Here is a 17,747-nt window from a genome sequence, read left to right as displayed (position 1 = left end):
CAATTTGAACTAGGCGCTAACTTAAATTAACAATATTCGTGAAAGTTAACAATATACAGATTTTGTGAACTTGGGAATAAATCAGATGATGCTAGCTCGTGTTATTTGACGTATGCTTCGCCATAACCATCCCTAATGAAGCTGCAACAGTTTTCAGTGATGCCTGAAACCTGAAGCCATTAGAGCAATGTCAATATAAACACTTATAACATCGGCTGAAATATATTGAGACGATTTACATGAGATCCGCTGAAATAACGTTTTTAACACCCTGATACTTATTGATATGCCAATGTGGGCAAGGTTAATTGATATTGTTGGTTCCGCAATATAATAAATTGAAACTTTTTTAATTTACTGTTATTTTTATTATGACTTATGATGAGCGTTTCCAAATAAATTTAATCTAACTTATGCGTAAGTGTAATGACCTCCATATCTGTTTGAAATACGTTGGTATTAGAATGGCTTTAGTAGTTCATTTGACAATTCGCGCAATAATAATTCTTTTATAAGTAAAAGGGTTTTGATTGAAAACCTTGAATGATTCAAATTAAAAATTTAGAATATTTGGGAGATATATGGCGGAAAACCTTCGTAATATTATTGTATTGATTTGAAATCTAATTACAAAAATAAATTTTATTAATAAGGAAAATGAACCGGAACCTACAGTTCTAAATTAATTTTTTATATAATATACTTCCCTCTTATTTTTTTTTAATAGCCACACTCATGTAAGATTTCTTGTTTTTCATGAATGATATACATTTTTTTTATGAGATTTTAAATTATTGTGAAAAAAAACTTTTTGAATATATATTTATAAAATATACATTAACTTAAAGAAAGTAGTCTACTTTTTTAATAAGTTTTAATTGTAATTACGTATGTTTTCCAACTTATGTTATTAGTATGTAAGTAAACACGAAAACAATATCTAAAGGTTAAGTGATAAATTGAAATATTGAATAAACTAAAATGCATTGTGACTGTAACATACGCTAAAACGTTTTAATCCTGCAGTTAAACGTCAAGTCAGCCAAATAACACTATCACGTTTTTTGTATGTTATAATTATTTGTGTTGGCAATCGACCATGTAATTCCATAACTTTTCCATCATGTTTCTGTAATAAATAATTATACAGTCATAATTATTATATAATAATTTTATATTGAATTAAAAATTAATTTACGTTAAACTGGAAATATGAATTAACAATATCACACAAATGATCTCTTTTGTCTTAGAAAAAGTCATATCCAAATGTAACCGCGACATTATTTCTACATAATGTAATTCTGCTTGTTTCGGAAATATAGTATAAAATCTTATCAATAGAAAATTTACGCCGCTCTATAAACTTAGCCGAGGGTGAACTCGACCTGGAAGTGAAAGACCGAGTTTCTTAAGGTTGTTTTGTTTATTGATAGCTTATGAAATCAAATGAAATAAAGAAAAAAAACATTTACAAATAGTTTTTTCTGTTTAAAGACCACATATTTTTTTACCAAATAGACATATCCATATTTGGTGATAATTGATAGCTACAAAATTAACAAAAACTGTAACTGAACTAAAAATACATTAGCAATTATTTTAGTAATTTACACTGGTTCTTACTTGTAGATTGATGAAGATGATTTTTATATCTATGATTATATTTTTGGAATTGATGACGATAAAATGTTAAAAGTCATGCAACCCAAAGGTAGTAAAGCAAATGTTTTACTACTTGGCCACTTTGACGCTGACGGAGGTAAAATTATTGGAAATCTTTACCATGTAAGTTAACATTTCACTCTTTATGTTCACTAGAATAAATTAATTAATTAATTAATTTTTAGGATTATGGCTTTGCTGGGTTTGAGAAGTGTTACCAGCAGTGTGTTGATTAACTACCCACAGATAACTAATTAAATCTTGTAATTCAAAAGCGTTTATTAATTGTTTTAATAATACATACATTATATTTTAATAAATTTATATATCAATATTTTTTGTTTTTTTGAATATTTTCAATATTTTTTGTTCCTTTAAAAGTCTTCTTTTATTAACGAGGGTTTTTTTTTTATCTGGAATCGATCTACAGTTTAACGTGGGGTCCTACCCACGGTCCTCGGCATTAAGCCTACTGACCAACTTAAAAATTATCCCGGAAGACATCCGGTATTACCCAGCCTGGTTACTGGAGTGACTGGGATTATTTTCCTTATCGGATTTTGCACTTTCGCCAATCAAGGACAATCATAAATGTTAAACAACAAATATAAATTTACTATCATGCCGCGGGATTCGAACCCGCGACTATCGCAACAGTAGGTGGACCGTCCTGTCGCCTTCCAACAACCACTGCGCCAACCAAGCCGGCATATATATACCAACATAGTATAGTTAATTTTGTATTTCACTCTTCTGAAAACTAAATAAATAATATAATATTTTAGGTAATACTACAAAATATAATCTTGCTCTCTATTCATATTCTAATTATGAATATCTGCTTTTATCCTGAAAAATTATGTTTACCTAATTTATAACAACATTCACAAAGAAAATGTTTAATGATAATATTAAGAGTATATAGAACTTATATTAGTATTTTATATAAGTATACAAAGCAAAAAGTGAAACTGCACGATGTTATATATTTCATTATAAAAATAATAATGTTGTATACATTTCAAAGTTCTTCAAAAAGACAATCAATACCACCTGATAAATTTTTACATACTGTCTTATTTTCATTTGCCTCACTATTAGTTGCATTACATTTTTTGCAGATGTATCTGAGTTTATGTTTACCTTTTTTTGTCTTCATAATTATGATTTATAACAGGTTGGGATATACATATTTAAAGAACATCAATATTTTGCTCGGCGGTTGACATCGCCAGGTTTACAATATTTATTATATAAAAATTATTTTTGTATAGTTTGACAAAATAATCTATACTACTGGAAGAATCCATTTTGTAAATTTCTAATATCTATTATGTATATATTCACGGCTTAGAAAATATAATTTATTATACGTAGAAGGGCAACAAAAATAAACCACCTTTTAAATTATTTATTAAATCAATTTATCTCTCATAAACAATTAAAAATCTGGATGCTACCATGGCCTAATCTTTGATTGTGTAGCGTGTGTTAATATCCATGTATTTTTTTCTCTCTTAACCATTGACATTTGTTTATGTCTTCGATGAGTTCTACATATAACATACATCCTCTCTTGTCTACGAACAAAGTAACAATCTTTACAACGTCGTCGGACTTTACCAACTACTTTGAAACCACAATTTGGTATAATAGCAGGTGTAATTGGTTTTAAAAATGTATTTTTGCATATCTGGCTGATAGTTGGACTAGTTATTGCGTGAAAACCAGCTATTGAATTTATTATTTTGGGATATATATTTCTACTTCCAGTTAATAGTGATCTAGCTAGCGCGAACATTCTAAAAATATACACACTATTACAAGTAAGAAAAGGATTATTATCAGTTAATTGAAGTTTTTTTACTTAAGTTATTCTTAAATATAAGAAATTACCTAAATTCAGCAATATAACTTGCAGGTTATGCAGTTACATTTCTTCTGAGTATATATATAAATTGGATGACAACAAATATGTTTGGTCATCTAACTATAAATTAATCTTAATAATTAATATAATTTTTCGAGACGGGTGTCTGAAAAAAAAACACTGTTAGAGCCCTTCCACAAAATATTATATATACAACTAAACTATACACATTAATAAATATATATTACACTTACAATAATTTTAAAAAATATATAACTCCTTTATTCAGTAATATAATGTCCTTTTTAAGAAATAAAAATGTATAATTAAATATTAATTATATTTATAAAATTGATCATTTACTATTATTTCGTGAAGATCTAATTAACTAAAAACAATGCTGAAATTTTTGTAGTTTGTAAGAATGATTAGCTCATTGATCTGTTTACTTCAAAGATGATTTATATTTAAATGATGTTAAATAATATAATTAATAAATTCAAATATTAATAAACACCCTATGTAGTAAACATATCTGCATGAAATAACTTAAAAATATACTGATCCATGTACTGGCAATATTTTAATTATATATAAAACCTATAGATGATTGTACTTTTCAGTTGAAAGAAGTTCCAGTCAATATGCCATTATTTTTACAAAACAATAATTTATTTTAATATACTTTTATATAAAAATGTGTTCTCTTTTACTTGTTTGTTCCACCCTTCTACCTTCAGAGAAATATTATTTAGATCATTAAGGTGTCATTGATTGCTCTAACTTTGTTTGTTTGTTCCAGCTCAACTCTTGTTAATAAATTTAATCTTTTCAAGTTATCACTCTAGGCTATTCTAGAATCCTGCCAAGATCCTGTCTAACTTCTCTTATCATAATATACCTCATCTATCAATATATCACCATTTACGACAGGTTTTGCTACTATTCTTGATAGACAAACCTAATTCATAAATTGAATACTTTCAATACAACAAGAATGATTTTCTTCTGTTGTTATCATTTTGAAGCCTTCGGCTCTTTCGGGGTGAAATTTTGACATATGTTGATTCCTATTTGATGCCCTTAAAAATGACTGCTTATAAATTTGGCAGTTAACATTTCCATTATAAATAAAATTGATGCTGTTTGAATTTTTGTAACTTAAAAATTTAACTTTGTTCAGAATGTCACGTTTGTTCTTCCATGTTTTAAAACCAATGTATGTTATACCACCAAGAATTACATAACAATTTAATTATTATTCCTATAGAATAGAATTAATGCAGTACAAAATTCAATATTCTATATTTTTTCGCTCGACAGACTCGAATATAATGTAGCGCTACTAGAAAAGGATAATCAGATAGTCATAGAGTAAGATAATCTATGACTATAATATATATACACACAGTGAAACACTATATATATCTATAATTCTATACACATAATTTATTCTATTTATTTTTATGAAATAAAATTATTTTTGTAAAACAACGCGCATGCGCTAAAACCCAAATTGTCAAATAATATATGCTAGTATGTTAGTTTTCTCCACAAAATATAGAAATGTTAGTCCTCCTATAAATCGATAATGGTTAAAGGAGCGTTATTTGTTTGTCTTGGTATTGTGGTTATGGTAGTTGTTGATTTATTATTATACTATCATTGTTTTAAAGGTAATATTTGCCGTTCACCGATCGCTGAAGCAGTATTTTCTCATGTATTAAAAGAAAAAGGAATAGATGGACAATGGCAAGTTGATAGTGCTGCTATTGGACCTTGGCATATTGGGAAACGTCCAGATTCTCGAGCATTAAAAACATTATTAAATCATAATGTACCATCCAGTTGCAGAGCTAGGCAGGTAACACTGATAACAATAGATATCTTATTTTGAAATAAGTAAATATATTAATTTAAATTAAATTAAATACGATTTCATCATCCATATACGTGTTTTGTTTCAGTAAATAATTGTTTCAAAATTGATTTTATATTTTTATTTGTTATAAATATTTACATAGTTTTGTAACATTGACCATCATATAATCACATACACCAGGTATTGTTATAAAACTTAGGGTTTGACAATAAATCAACAGGATACCTTCTTTCAGGTACATTCAGGTTTCATTAATATAACTTTTTTTAAAAATAATTTAACAACATAAGGTCACGTTATATTTAAATTTTCAGTTTCATAGGTATCTTCCCGTAAGTCAAGAGAGATCCCCCTTAATAAAAATCTTAATATATGTATTTCCATTTATGCTATATAACTTACTTAAACATGGGGAATCCCTAGTTTGTGTTTTACCATTACAGTGACTTATATGTAATTGTTGTCTTATTTGAATAATCCTACTTGGGTTATTTTACTATTTAATGGTTCTTGTTTAGACAAACTTTTAAAGGCTTTACTAACAGGACTTTATCAGGATGAATTAATGAACCTTAAATATTATATTGAGGAACAGTTCCATTTCTACCTGTTTCTCAATAACCTCCATTATATATATCAGCTCAGTAAGATCTTAAAAGTATTATAAAATATTACACAAAAGACAAGGGAGTACCATATTTGATTAAGTTGTTTTCATGATGCTGTGACCTATTAATGATATATTTACATTAATAGGATATTATTAATAAAAAAAAAGTTATATTAAAGGAATTTGTATCTTCCACCCTTAGTTATTATAGTAGAATAACCTTCTAATTCACTAATATTGAGTAAAACTTGATGACCTCGAGTAAGAAAATCAATACCATCCATGTCATAGTCAACAGATCCCCCTGGAAATTTGTTTAATAATAATAAAAATAATAGAAATAAGTTTAATACGCATAATAAAACTCATCTGGGAAGTTTACCTGCTTGGAAGATAAAGGTAGTGAAAATGTCTGTGAGATGTATTTAAATGATTGTTAACATATATTTTCTTGTACTCCATTGGACTATATTCAGCAGCAGATTCTCTTACACCTCCTTCAAGCAAAGTAATTAACATTAGCCTCAGTAATTTACACTTTTTTTAACTTGCAGATTGATGAACAAGATTTTCATAACTTTGATTATATTTTTGGAATGGATAACAATAACATTACCGACCTAAAAGATATGCAACCGAAAGGTAGTAAAGCAAATGTTTTACTACTTGGCGACTTTGACCCTGAAGGAGATAAAATTATTAGAGATCCTTACTATGTAAGTTAACATTTCATTCCTAATGTTCACTAAAACTAACTATATTTTAATATCATTGCTTTTTAGGATTCTGGATCAGATGGCTTTGAGAAGTGTTACCAGCAGTGTGTAAGATCATGTAATGGTTTCCTTGATCAACTACCCAAAGATAATTAATTAAATCTTGTAATTTAGAAGCATTTATTTTTAAATATATTATTTTAATAATATGCAAATTGCATTTAAATTATAACCAACATTGTATTTCAGTTTTTTAAAAAGTAAATTAAATTGAAATGATATTTTAGATAATACTAAAATATGATCTTACTCTCTATTTGTGTTCTCATTATGAACATCTGTTTTTATCCTGAAAAATTATGCTTACCTAATTTATAACAACATTAATAAAGGAAACATTTAATGACAATATTAACAGTACATACAATTTATATAAATAGTATTTCATACAAAAGTACAAAAGTATACAAAGCAAAAAGTGAAACTGCGCATTGTTATATATTAATTCTGCATATTTCTAATAAAAAATCATATATAAAAATAAGAGTTTTCTATACATTTCAAAATTCTTCGAAGAGACTATTAATATCAATACCATCTAATAGATCTTTACATATTTTTTTATTTTCGTCTGTTTCACTATTATTTACATTAAGTTTTTTAAAATTAAAATTGGTTTTTTTTGCAAATGTATCTGTACTTATGTTTAACTTTTTTTCTGAGTTATGTGTTCTAAGAGGTGACATAACAATTGATATTGGGTTTCTATTTTTAATATCTTCATATTTATGATTTTCAGCAAGTTGAGATATACATTTTGGGAAATGTGATGTGTATCTATTAAAGCATTGAGTATTTACAGCAGAAGATATATTGTTCATTGTAAATTTTAAATGATCACTTTTTCTTTTATCATTTTCTAATTCTTTTCTATTTTTATAATAATTTTTTAATATATCGTCAGGATCTACTTTAACAATGCTAATTTTTTCATTTGTAGAATAAATGACACATAAATTCTTTGACACTATGGTTAAATGGTGGTTATCACATTGTTCACAAGTACAGGAAAGTACACCAAAATTTACAATTACTAACACTGAACCTACAACTAACTTACTTAAATAATCTTTATATAAACTATATTGAATTGTTCCCTGTATTCTGCCTAGAACATTTCTGTGTCAATAATATTAAAACCATACAATTGTATTATCTTACCAGTAGCATCTTTTAACATAACATTAGCACACTTTTGTTTTTGTCCATCAGCTATTTCAATTGAATGTAGTACCGCAGCTAAAAATGGAGCCTTCTGCTTTATAAAATTGTTTGCAGCAGCTTCTTTTTTTATCCATGCAATATTAAATTTATCATACAGATAAAGAGCATTATTTATTTTAAAGTCTTTAGACATTTCCTTCCAAGGACCCTCTTGTAATACTAAAGGCATTTGTTGAAAATTAATTGGTATCTAAAATAACAATATTATTAAAAGGCCTACACATTTGAGCACATTGTACATTGTTACAGTACTCCATTTCATCATCAGGTAAGATTCCTGCCGGACCTGGAAATCTCCTTTTTATTGTACTTTTAGCACCATCACTTTGTACATTTGAATCTGTTAGTTTTCTTTTTGGACCACTGTCTGGTAATGTTAATTTTCGTTCTAACATGTTCTACAAAACAATGTTTTTAAAATATTCAAATGTCAACATGTTACTTACTGTAGAAAAGTTGTATTTATCAGACATCTTAATGTTATTGTTTGCAATATAGGTTAGTTTGTACAATATTTTTATATTTTTTCCATAGTTTGTCAAAATAACCTAAAAGTAAAATTTTAATATTTTATATGAATTTTTTTCCAGAGATTAGAAAATATTATTTATTAGAAGTAGGACAGTAAAAATACACAAAATAATAATTGTGTGGCATGTGTTAATATCCATGTACTTTTTTCTCTTATCCGTTAGCATTTGTTTTTGTCTTCAATTATTTATAGATATGACATACATCCTCTCTTCTCTATGAACAGGGTAACAATCTACATTCAAACTTTACTACTATTTTGAAACCACAATTTGCTATAATAGCAGGTGTAATTGGTTTTAAACATCTATATAGTTAATCTAGACTAGTTACTGTGTAAAATCCAGCTACTGAACTTATTGTTTCTACTGTTCACATACTACTTGTATTCATTCATATCTACTTCCAGTTAATAATGATCTAGATAGCGTGGACATTCTAAAAATAAACACACTATTACAAGTAAGAAAATGACTATTTTTATTTGTTAATTGAAGTTTCCTTACTTAATTTATCCTTAAATATCAAGATTTGCCTAAATTCAGCAATGCCGTTTCTAGGTTATGATATTAAATTTCATAATTAAGTATATGTCAATTGAATTAAAAGAAATATATGTTTGGTCGTCTAACTATAAAATTAATTTTAGTTAATATATTTTTTTATTAATATTAAGAGTAATTATGATTAATTATGTAAAGATGGGTTTATTTAAAAAAAAACATTGTTACTACCCTTCCACAAATATTTATATAAACAACTAAATGTTAACATTAATAAATATATATTACTTTTACAATAATAACTTAAAAATATATATAATTTCTTTACTCGGTAATATAATGTCCTTTTTATGAAACAAATCTTAGAACTACATATTACTTCTATTTTTAAAATCGATTATTTACGATTATTTCGTGGAGATCTAAATAACTGAAAACAATGATGAAATTTTTGCAGCTTATAAGAATGCTTAATTTATTGATCTGTATATTTCAATAGATGATTTATATGTAAACAATATTAAATAATATATAATTAATAAACTAAACATTCTAGGTAGGAAAAATATCTGCATGAAATAACTTAAAAATAACTATGGATTACGAGTTTTCGGTAAAATATACTGGCCCGTGTACTGGCAATATGTTAATTATATAAATAAATCTAAATAAAGGCATAGGTACTAAAACAGAAAAATATATACATACATATATATATATATATATATATATATATATATATATATATATATATATATATATATATATATATATATATATATATATATATATATATATATATATATATATATATATATATAATGAATGTGTGATAAGAATTTTGTGATATGGTTATTGAACTAACAATTTAATAATGTATTAGATAAACCGAATTGAAGATTTTTTGTGGAAAAATAATTGACATTATTTACAAATTGGCGAGTAGAATATTTTTATATTTACATTATGTATTACTTTTAATATGATACAAATAGACTTTGTATAAAAATATATATTGAAATCTGTTTTTATCAATAGTATTATGATAATATTTTCAGAGTTAATTAGGAGTTTGTTCATGGAAGACTAATCTTTTATTGTGTGATAATACTCTTTAGGTAACAACGATGATATATCATTTTATTGCATATTTAGAAAAAGGAAATGAAGATATTTCAAGATAAAATTAAATTATAATCTATATCTTACATTAAACTGGCTAATAATCCACTGGTTGTATTGTCATTTGTGTACTATTGTTACAATTTGATGTGGAAAACTTGTATATGGAAAAATATACAAGAATATAATTATTTCCTCACATATATTTTAGATGCTGTGATGATAATACATGAATGTATGTGTTGAACACATTAATATTGTAACAACAATATACATCTAGAAAACACCTGTAAGAGATGTCTCATATATACTATTCTACTTATAACAAATTAGCCTAGAATTGATTTAACAAATAACTACAATATGATCAAAACAACACTATTCAGTACATAAAATTCATTAAAATCAATGAAATAATTACTGACCAATTATTATTTCTTTACTGAACTATTATTATATTGATCCTACTATAGTTGCCATATAAAAATACAATATGTATATATAAACCTTAAAAACATTAATATACAAAAAGAAAATATTTTCACATCACTACTGGCACCATGTTCCGATATGTCTTAAAACTATACAATTTTTATATTTCTTTTAGGAATGTTTAGGAGTATATACAAAATAGATGAATTATAAGGGACAACCCCACAGAGGAGAGTTAACAGATATTAATTAAAAATACAATTTGTTCATTATGAACTTTTCGTTTAAACTTTTTTGTGTACTTTCAATCATAAAAAAATCGTTGTATAGTCTGTCCAAAGTAGCAATGAACAGTGAACTATAATGTTAAAATAAATGGTATTTTATAAAATTTTATATTGTTTCTTTCTTTTTTTTGTTATTTTATTTGTATTAGAATGTTGTAATATATAAAAGCTAAAATAAGTCAAAAGTCAAAGTTAAATGCGACAATATTGCGACGTTTTAACGTCTTAAGTTGACATTAGTTCAGTGCTACTTTAGATAGAGTATATAAATGTAATGAATATTAACAATAAACAACTCGAAATAGAAGAATCTTTACATACTTAATAGGACTTTTTCACAACGATCTGTAATTAAAATAATTACCATTCATAAGAGTTCTCAAGCCAAAGCAATAATATATTTATTCTGTATCTACTAATAACGGGTAATTTATACGAATGACTGTGTAAAATGAATAAGATATTGTTCTGTAATTTTAGCTAAAAACATGTGGTTTATTTTTACAGCCTTTTATTTAATTATTTTGTATTTTACTGTTAGTTAATTCTCTTATATTTTTTAAAAATTAGTATTGAAATATTGTAATTTTTGAAGAAATAACTTTAAGGTCATATATCTTAAGTGGCATTTAAACAAAGACTTGTCAACTGTAAGAAAGTTGCGATGCGCTTCCATGGCTTTTATGACAAAAGTAGAACAGGTATCTGCTCTAGAACATGTCGATGGATGATTTATTTAAAAATATCTGTACAAAATCGTGTGCATTTTTTTAAATCGAGTCCCTCTTAGCATTAAATCGTCAAGATTTTAACTGGTGAACGACGTGGATAAAGTCGTGATCATGGCTTAACCGTTGTCGTGTGACAGCAAATATGAATAATACATCCATGATTTTCGTCTCTTTATTGCAAGAGAGTGGTTGTATGTTTGCGTTTTTAGATAACTTCTTGAATGCCAACAAAAGTCGGGTATGAAACTCTCTTTTCAGTTGTTCAACTGTCACTGCATTTACATTTCATTTATTGGTTTTGAATAAGTTTTTAGCATGTTTTAGATTGATTTCAATTATTGTTGAATAATTTTAATGGTTTTTATAGTCCTAAATTTATAGTAATAAATACAATATAATGACATAGAAGAGGTCGATTGATAAATTTGTTGACAGTTCCGAATGAATCTCATTTATATACTCTTAAAATAGAGTTTACGTATCGCGATATCGATAAAAATAATTTTCTGTACATAATTCCCCTAGCAAAATATTTATAATGGTTTTTCCTAAACATCAATGTCTTTTCATGTGAAGCGACAGGTGATCGGATCTACTGAACGACCTCTGACACAAATTACACCTGAATGGTTTTTGACCCGTGTGTTTTCGATAGTGTCGCGTCAACTCGTCAGATCGTGCAAACTTCCATGTGCAGCCTTCCCAGGAACATTGATAAGGTTTTTCACCTATAACAAAATATAACACAATATAAATATCGAACTAATAGCAGCGTAAAGTGATGATGAATATTGTAAATTGAGTACTTATTGTTTTTTTTGTCTTTTTAGCAGTAACTATCTATTAAAAAAAGCCATTAATACTAGTCATAGGGAAAATTGAAATTTAACTTCATAGGCAATTTTGGGGAAATGTTTCGCGACGTCCAATATCTAGATGTCACTACTTTGAACATATTACTTGTTTGAACCGCTAAGCTGAGATTCACAAAGGCATTTCATTGATCCATTTCATTTCTACCGTGCATTCTGATTCGTATTTAAAAAATTGTCAAAAATATATCATGTGAAAAATCTCAGATTATTTGGATTAAGGTATCTGATATGTATAGAAATATATACGTAGAATAAGTGTTTAACTTATTTTTGGATTAAAGAAGTTTTTAGAATTAAAACAGGGAAGAATGAGGAATTAATTTAATCTTATAGATCCCATTAAATTAAAGGCATTAATTAAATGTGAAATGCAGTAAAGTGTTGGTAAAGTGTTGGCCAGTGAAAAAATATCGATATATCGTAACAACCTCTTTTGGGCGTACTGCGTTCACCGTCTTCGGTGTTCATTTCACTACGTCTAAAAATAGCATACCAATCCCTGATGGTTGATTTTCCCGGAGCAGTGTTCGGAAACTCGGCATCAAGCCAAGTTTTTGCTTCAACTGTATTTTTTTCCCTTCGAAAAGCAATATTTTATAAACATGTGAAATTCCTTTTTATCTATTTTTTTCACAATAACAAAAGTTGCTTCACTCAAAATGCTATAATTCACAAACTAATGATTCGACAGCTGTCAAATTTATACACGCATCTTTTGAGGGTTAGGGCTAACTAAAAAACATTGGATTTTCTAGTACCGTTATCTATGTGTCAGGCCGGGGACTTTTCAATTGACCTGTTAGCTTTACTGCGAAGCGAGAACTGCAATCGTATTTGCGCGGTTTCTTCACTGAGTCACTTCACCAAGCTGCGTCCCATTTTGCGCTTGGCCGTACAGGTGCCTATAATAGAGATTTAAATTGACCAATCAAATTACTTGAATGGTCGGTTATAACCCCATCTAGATATTGGACGTAGCCAAAATTTTCTCCAGAGATTCCTATCCAATTTTCTCTCTATTACTCTATGATATTAGTATCATGTATGACGGAAAAATATTGAGATGTAAAATTGTGCAAAATTACCTGTGTGTGTACGTTTATGCGCTTTCAGATGAGAGCTTTTCGTATACACTTTGTGACAGCCCACTACGTCGCATCTATGAATCTTTCTTCGCCGAATAGTTACTTCCGGCATGATTTTCGTATCCTCATATATATTGTTATTATTAATGGTCGTGTTGTTATTGCTTGACGTGGATTTACTCGGAGAGGATGGTAACGCTGGCGTGATAGTTAGCGATCTGTAAAAAAAATTATAATAGCAAACATTTGGTATGAAAAAGGAAATCTGTTATTATTTCATCACGCAAGTTTTTGGTTTCGGTTATATGACGCTACTTCATGAAAATGGACGTTGGTAAACATGTTGGTACATAACAGTTAAATATTAATAAAAATGGAATCAAATAGTTGATCAAAGTACAAGCTTTCGTATAATTTATTTGGACAATAATTCAATTATAATACCCGATTAAGTGGTGGTGGTTCCTGATAAAATGTTTAAGTTTTTCGGCAAACTCCATACTATGTCCTTTTTTGTTCACAAATCTAATAATCACTTTGTTATAAAAATTGTCTGTTTCAAAGATAAACCGTTTTTCAATAGAGAGCATGGAAAGAGCTGTTAAACGATTTTCGGCCATTGAATTTATGAGAAACGATTTTAATGCACTTTAGTGTTGAGTAACACCTTTCGGCCTCTGATGTTGTCATGGGAGTTGTTACTACGATTTATAATAATTGCCTAGTCTCCTTAATGCATGTCCTAGATTGTTTGCTATTAAACACTTTAGAGGAGGTAGTGCATCATTAATGTTCTGCAATCATTTCCTGCATAAATAACTGACAGTTCAGTTCGTAATCGTTCTTTATCAGTGAGTTTATTCTCAGGAAACATATCGCAATACTGTTAAAAGATTTTCAAGAATATGTAAGTTTCAAAAACACTCAAGTGGCTAACCATCGCGAATATATCTAAAACTAAATACCAGTTGAGATTTTGCAACTACATCAGTTGTTTTGTCCGCCATGATCACAAAAAATGAAGAATTATTAATTTTCTCAATTATTTGTTCATGATAAATTTCAAGCATACAGCATTCTTCACAGTCCTAGTAATTCCTAGCAAATTCCATACGATTATGAAGACGGATTGTAAAGTTTTCATGTCTTTTTATTTTCAAACTTAAGTGCTCTCAATCAGTGACCCCTATTTCCGTCCAAGCTTTATCGCCACAAAAAAGCAAGTATGGAAAATAGTACAAAGCACTTATTTTTGTGACATTCACAAATCCTTTTATTTTTAAATAAATGTCTCTATTAAATTTACTGGTCTAACTTTTCCCTCTACTTACACCAGATTTCTCAATAATAATATCTGGTAATCATTTAAATTACCACTTTTCTTCGTAAAAAAAATCAGACCACTTCCATAGTCACAGTTATTAATATTGTTACTATTAACTGGCCGAAATTCGCGTAAAATTCCGATATAGATAACCGATATCACATACGGTGCTGCACTAAATGCAGAGAAATCTCCACTTAAATATAGGCTTTGTTTTAGACCGTTTTGATGGACACAGGGGAGCGGAGTGCCGCGCGGGTGTTTGAAGGAGCTTGCAGAGCACAATCGTGTGGACCAGATAAATAATAGTGATAGCGTGAGTCGGTAGCCTACCGACGGTAGGTTATTCCACTGGTCCATGTTACTTCCGTGGCTCGCAATTTCATTGCAGTTTTTTGTGATGTGTTACCATAAGAATTCGCAAATGCTTAGTGGAATTTACTTTTTGGTAAGTAGTAGAAAATATTTTAGTATTTAAGTGAGATTACATAATTATTTTTTGGGAGCTTCTTTAGTTTTTTTGGAGGAGCTCTGTGGCACTATAGCGCTTCTGCATCAGCCGTTACTGTGATTAAGTACTTTTCGTTTTTGTCTGATTTTGGATCGTGTTAGTTTTGGCCAGAAAAGTTATTATGTTAACGTGAAAGCAAATATTTTCGAAAATATATTAAATGAATAAATGCCTTATCATTCCATAAAAAGATTCTGAAGCAAATATAAAAATTCTTTGAAGTGGATCAGTTTCCATGGATTTTCTTGATAATACACTTTATTCTACACTTTCCTGTCTAACTTCCTTTCCTATTCATATCTTCAATAAATAAAGTTTTGTTTTATCCAACTATTTTGATTTTAATCTTCTTCTTTCCTGAGGATACGCGTTTTGTCTTTTTACCCTAATCCTTGTATTTAAGTCTAATTTTGCATATGATATTGACATGTTATTTTTATTCTTATTAATATATAGGTGTGTTTAGTTTTTAAATGTTTATATTGATAGAGCGCTTTATTTATTGATAATTTAGTATTTTGTTGTTATCTCCTTATTTATTCTGGTATACCGTTTAATATGGTAATTTGTTTTGCTACTAAAACATACTAGTATGAATTCTAGTATTTGTAGTAAATATATAGAAACTATTTTATATATAAACTAAAATAATGCAAATGAATTTCTAAATGAAGTTATAAAATTTCATTTTCTTTTTACTTTTCAGATTATTCTTATCGGCTGGAGTTCGACAGGGTCTCACAGGGTTTCACTGCTGATACTCTAACAAGAAAAGAAATAGTACTTGGAACATTTGCCGACGACACCGATAAAAATGTACCTCTGGTCAAGACTGTAGAAAAGTACAAGTCAACAAGATCTACAGATGGACTAGAGATTGGAAAATACAGCTTAATAGCTCCAAATCTGTCTATGTTAATTTTAAGTTGCGAAATGACAAAAACCTAATTATATCACTTGACGGATGTTCGATTCCTTAAGCAGAATCAGCTAAACACCTCGGAATACATCTCGAGAATAGGTTAAATTGGAAATATCATCTTAGACAAGAAGCAGAACAGATTAGACTTAAAGTCAAACAACTGTAGTTGTTAGTCGGAAGATACTCTCAACTTGACTTAAAATCAAAGAGATTGGTTTATTAGTCAATCATAAACCCAATTTGGACCTATGGTGTGCAAATATTAGGTGGCACTAAAACATTAAATAAACTAGCAATCCAACGTACATAAAAGAAAGTTTTACGATTAATTACCCGTGCTTACCGCTACGTAACCAACGAAGAGCCGTACGATGACTTCGAAATAAAATGGATATTATTATATATATGGATATATTATTATTATTATTATTATGTGCTCTGACTGATACTATTAGACCTAATTTTATCAAGATACCTGGAAATAAGCGCACTAAATGACTTGCTGGTCTTAATTATGCAAATCTAGTGAAATATGTAGAAATATACATACCTTGACACATCCTTTATCCGCTGTAATGCCAACAGGGTTGCAGTCGAGGTGAGAGATCGTGAGGGGTCAGATACAAGTGCCAAGTTGAGGTCTGGAGGAGTTATCAAATTGTTCTTAGGAATATCTGTAACATAAAGAGAAACTAATTAATAATGTTTATATATTAAGTATAGGAGATGTTATAATATGATTCAATATTAATAAATAACTAGTATGTTACGAGTGTATTACGAGATACTAAAATTTGAATGAAACTGTTACTGCATATGTCTACCGACGTCAATTGAACAGGTTGAATGATGTATTGTTGTAAAAAAGATCAGCAATAGTAACTAACAAATTCAAAGTGATCCTTTGCACGACAACGCTCGCACATACGTTACAAAAGTTGACATAGCACTACCTGACTGCCACATGTTTAGATCGCTGCAGCATGCCTTAACTAGCATATGGTATTGAGCTGTTGCAGAAGTGGAAAAACTTGGACGGACAACATTACTTCTTGCTAAGACTAGCGTATTAATATTACTAGCACAAATAACATTAAATATCTTTCATGGTGAGCACAAATAACATTAAATATCTTTCATGGTGAGCACAATCATCAGACCTTAGCATAACTTGGAGCAGAGAGCGAGGAGTAGATTTCCATTTTCAACATCATTAAAGCAATTGTCGTATGTTTTGGTACAAGAATGGAACAACCCTCCACTGGAAATTATTCAGATACCTTAAGAATGTATTCCGCGAAGAATTGCAGCTATTTTATAAGCAACTGGTTAATAGACTATGACAAAAGCTCAACACATTATTATTAAATTAATATTGTGTATAGTACTTTCAACAG

The 17,747-nt window shown here is 28.5% G+C and overlaps 3 protein-coding genes and 2 long non-coding RNA genes across 13 annotated transcripts in view; 2 read left to right on the top strand and 3 right to left on the bottom strand.

Moving 5' to 3' along the window:
- The first annotated feature begins 1,647 nt into the window (after positions 1-1,647).
- On the top strand, positions 1,648-1,999 carry LOC143194039 (uncharacterized). Its single transcript, XR_013005162.1, has 2 exons — positions 1,648-1,788; positions 1,851-1,999. It is a non-coding gene; the product is annotated as an uncharacterized LOC143194039 (long non-coding RNA).
- A 1,062-nt stretch (positions 2,000-3,061) lies between these two features.
- LOC143194040 (uncharacterized) lies at positions 3,062-3,615 on the bottom strand. Of its 2 annotated transcripts, none has more exons than XR_013005163.1 (2): positions 3,562-3,615; positions 3,062-3,467 (listed from the first exon to the last, which is right to left on the bottom strand). It is a non-coding gene; the product is annotated as an uncharacterized LOC143194040 (long non-coding RNA). The 2 variants fall into 2 exon arrangements; XR_013005164.1 differs by having other exon boundaries at positions 3,062-3,482; positions 3,562-3,612.
- Positions 3,616-5,020: 1,405 nt separating this feature from the next.
- LOC143194030 (low molecular weight phosphotyrosine protein phosphatase 1) lies at positions 5,021-6,952 on the top strand. Its single transcript, XM_076400581.1, has 4 exons — positions 5,021-5,157; positions 5,212-5,399; positions 6,582-6,743; positions 6,810-6,952. The coding sequence occupies exons 1-4, from the start codon at positions 5,127-5,129 to the stop codon at positions 6,897-6,899; spliced, it is 471 nt and encodes a 156-aa protein (XP_076256696.1). The 5' UTR covers positions 5,021-5,126; the 3' UTR covers positions 6,900-6,952.
- A 174-nt stretch (positions 6,953-7,126) lies between these two features.
- LOC143194006 (uncharacterized) lies at positions 7,127-9,150 on the bottom strand. Of its 5 annotated transcripts, none has more exons than XM_076400536.1 (6): positions 9,065-9,150; positions 8,703-8,996; positions 8,474-8,575; positions 8,248-8,425; positions 7,965-8,186; positions 7,127-7,911 (listed from the first exon to the last, which is right to left on the bottom strand). In XM_076400536.1, exons 3-6 carry the CDS (start codon positions 8,498-8,500, stop codon positions 7,304-7,306), a joined length of 1,035 nt encoding a protein of 344 aa, XP_076256651.1. In that variant the 5' UTR covers positions 8,501-8,575; positions 8,703-8,996; positions 9,065-9,150; the 3' UTR covers positions 7,127-7,303. The 5 variants fall into 5 exon arrangements, with proteins under 5 accessions (XP_076256651.1, XP_076256653.1, XP_076256649.1 ...); XM_076400538.1 differs by having other exon boundaries at positions 7,127-7,907; positions 8,892-8,996; positions 9,065-9,145; XM_076400534.1 differs by having other exon boundaries at positions 7,965-8,217; positions 8,267-8,425; positions 8,892-8,996; positions 9,065-9,145.
- A 1,856-nt stretch (positions 9,151-11,006) lies between these two features.
- LOC143194021 (uncharacterized) overlaps positions 11,007-17,747 on the bottom strand; it is a 356,961-nt gene continuing 350,220 nt past the window's right edge. For 2 of the 4 annotated variants that reach the window (XM_076400559.1, XM_076400561.1), the window contains exons 5-7: positions 16,901-17,024; positions 13,594-13,811; positions 11,007-12,361 (exon numbers count right to left, since the gene is read on the bottom strand). In XM_076400559.1, coding sequence (XP_076256674.1) covers positions 12,189-12,361; positions 13,594-13,811; positions 16,901-17,024 — 515 coding nt within the window. In that variant the 3' untranslated portion in view covers positions 11,007-12,188. The remainder of the gene's footprint in view (positions 12,362-13,593; positions 13,812-16,900; positions 17,025-17,747) is intronic. The other 2 variants (XM_076400560.1, XM_076400562.1) reach the window with 1 other exon arrangement.

This window comes from Rhynchophorus ferrugineus, unplaced genomic scaffold (assembly GCF_030347505.1).
Source record: "Rhynchophorus ferrugineus isolate W39M unplaced genomic scaffold, kcgeb_rfMv2 rfM3, whole genome shotgun sequence".
Classification (NCBI taxonomy): Eukaryota; Metazoa; Arthropoda; class Insecta; order Coleoptera; family Curculionidae; genus Rhynchophorus; species Rhynchophorus ferrugineus.
This window is presented reverse-complemented; position numbering and strand designations above follow the sequence as displayed.

Excerpts from the sequence above, each read along its gene's own strand:
- LOC143194006 (XM_076400534.1), bottom strand. The coding sequence starts at position 8,500 with ATGTCTGATAAATACAACTTTTCTACA. Across the intron at positions 8,426-8,473 it reads ATAAATACAACTTTTCTACA|AACATGTTAGAACGAAAATT; the intron begins GTAAGTAACATG and ends ATTGTTTTGTAG. Across the intron at positions 8,218-8,266 it reads AAATGGAGTACTGTAACAAT|ATACCAATTAATTTTCAACA; the intron begins GTACAATGTGCT and ends TTGTTATTTTAG.
- LOC143194030 (XM_076400581.1), top strand. The coding sequence starts at position 5,127 with ATGGTTAAAGGAGCGTTATTTGTTTGTCTTG. Across the intron at positions 5,158-5,211 it reads AGCGTTATTTGTTTGTCTTG|GTAATATTTGCCGTTCACCG; the intron begins GTATTGTGGTTA and ends ATTGTTTTAAAG. Across the intron at positions 6,744-6,809 it reads TTATTAGAGATCCTTACTAT|GATTCTGGATCAGATGGCTT; the intron begins GTAAGTTAACAT and ends ATTGCTTTTTAG.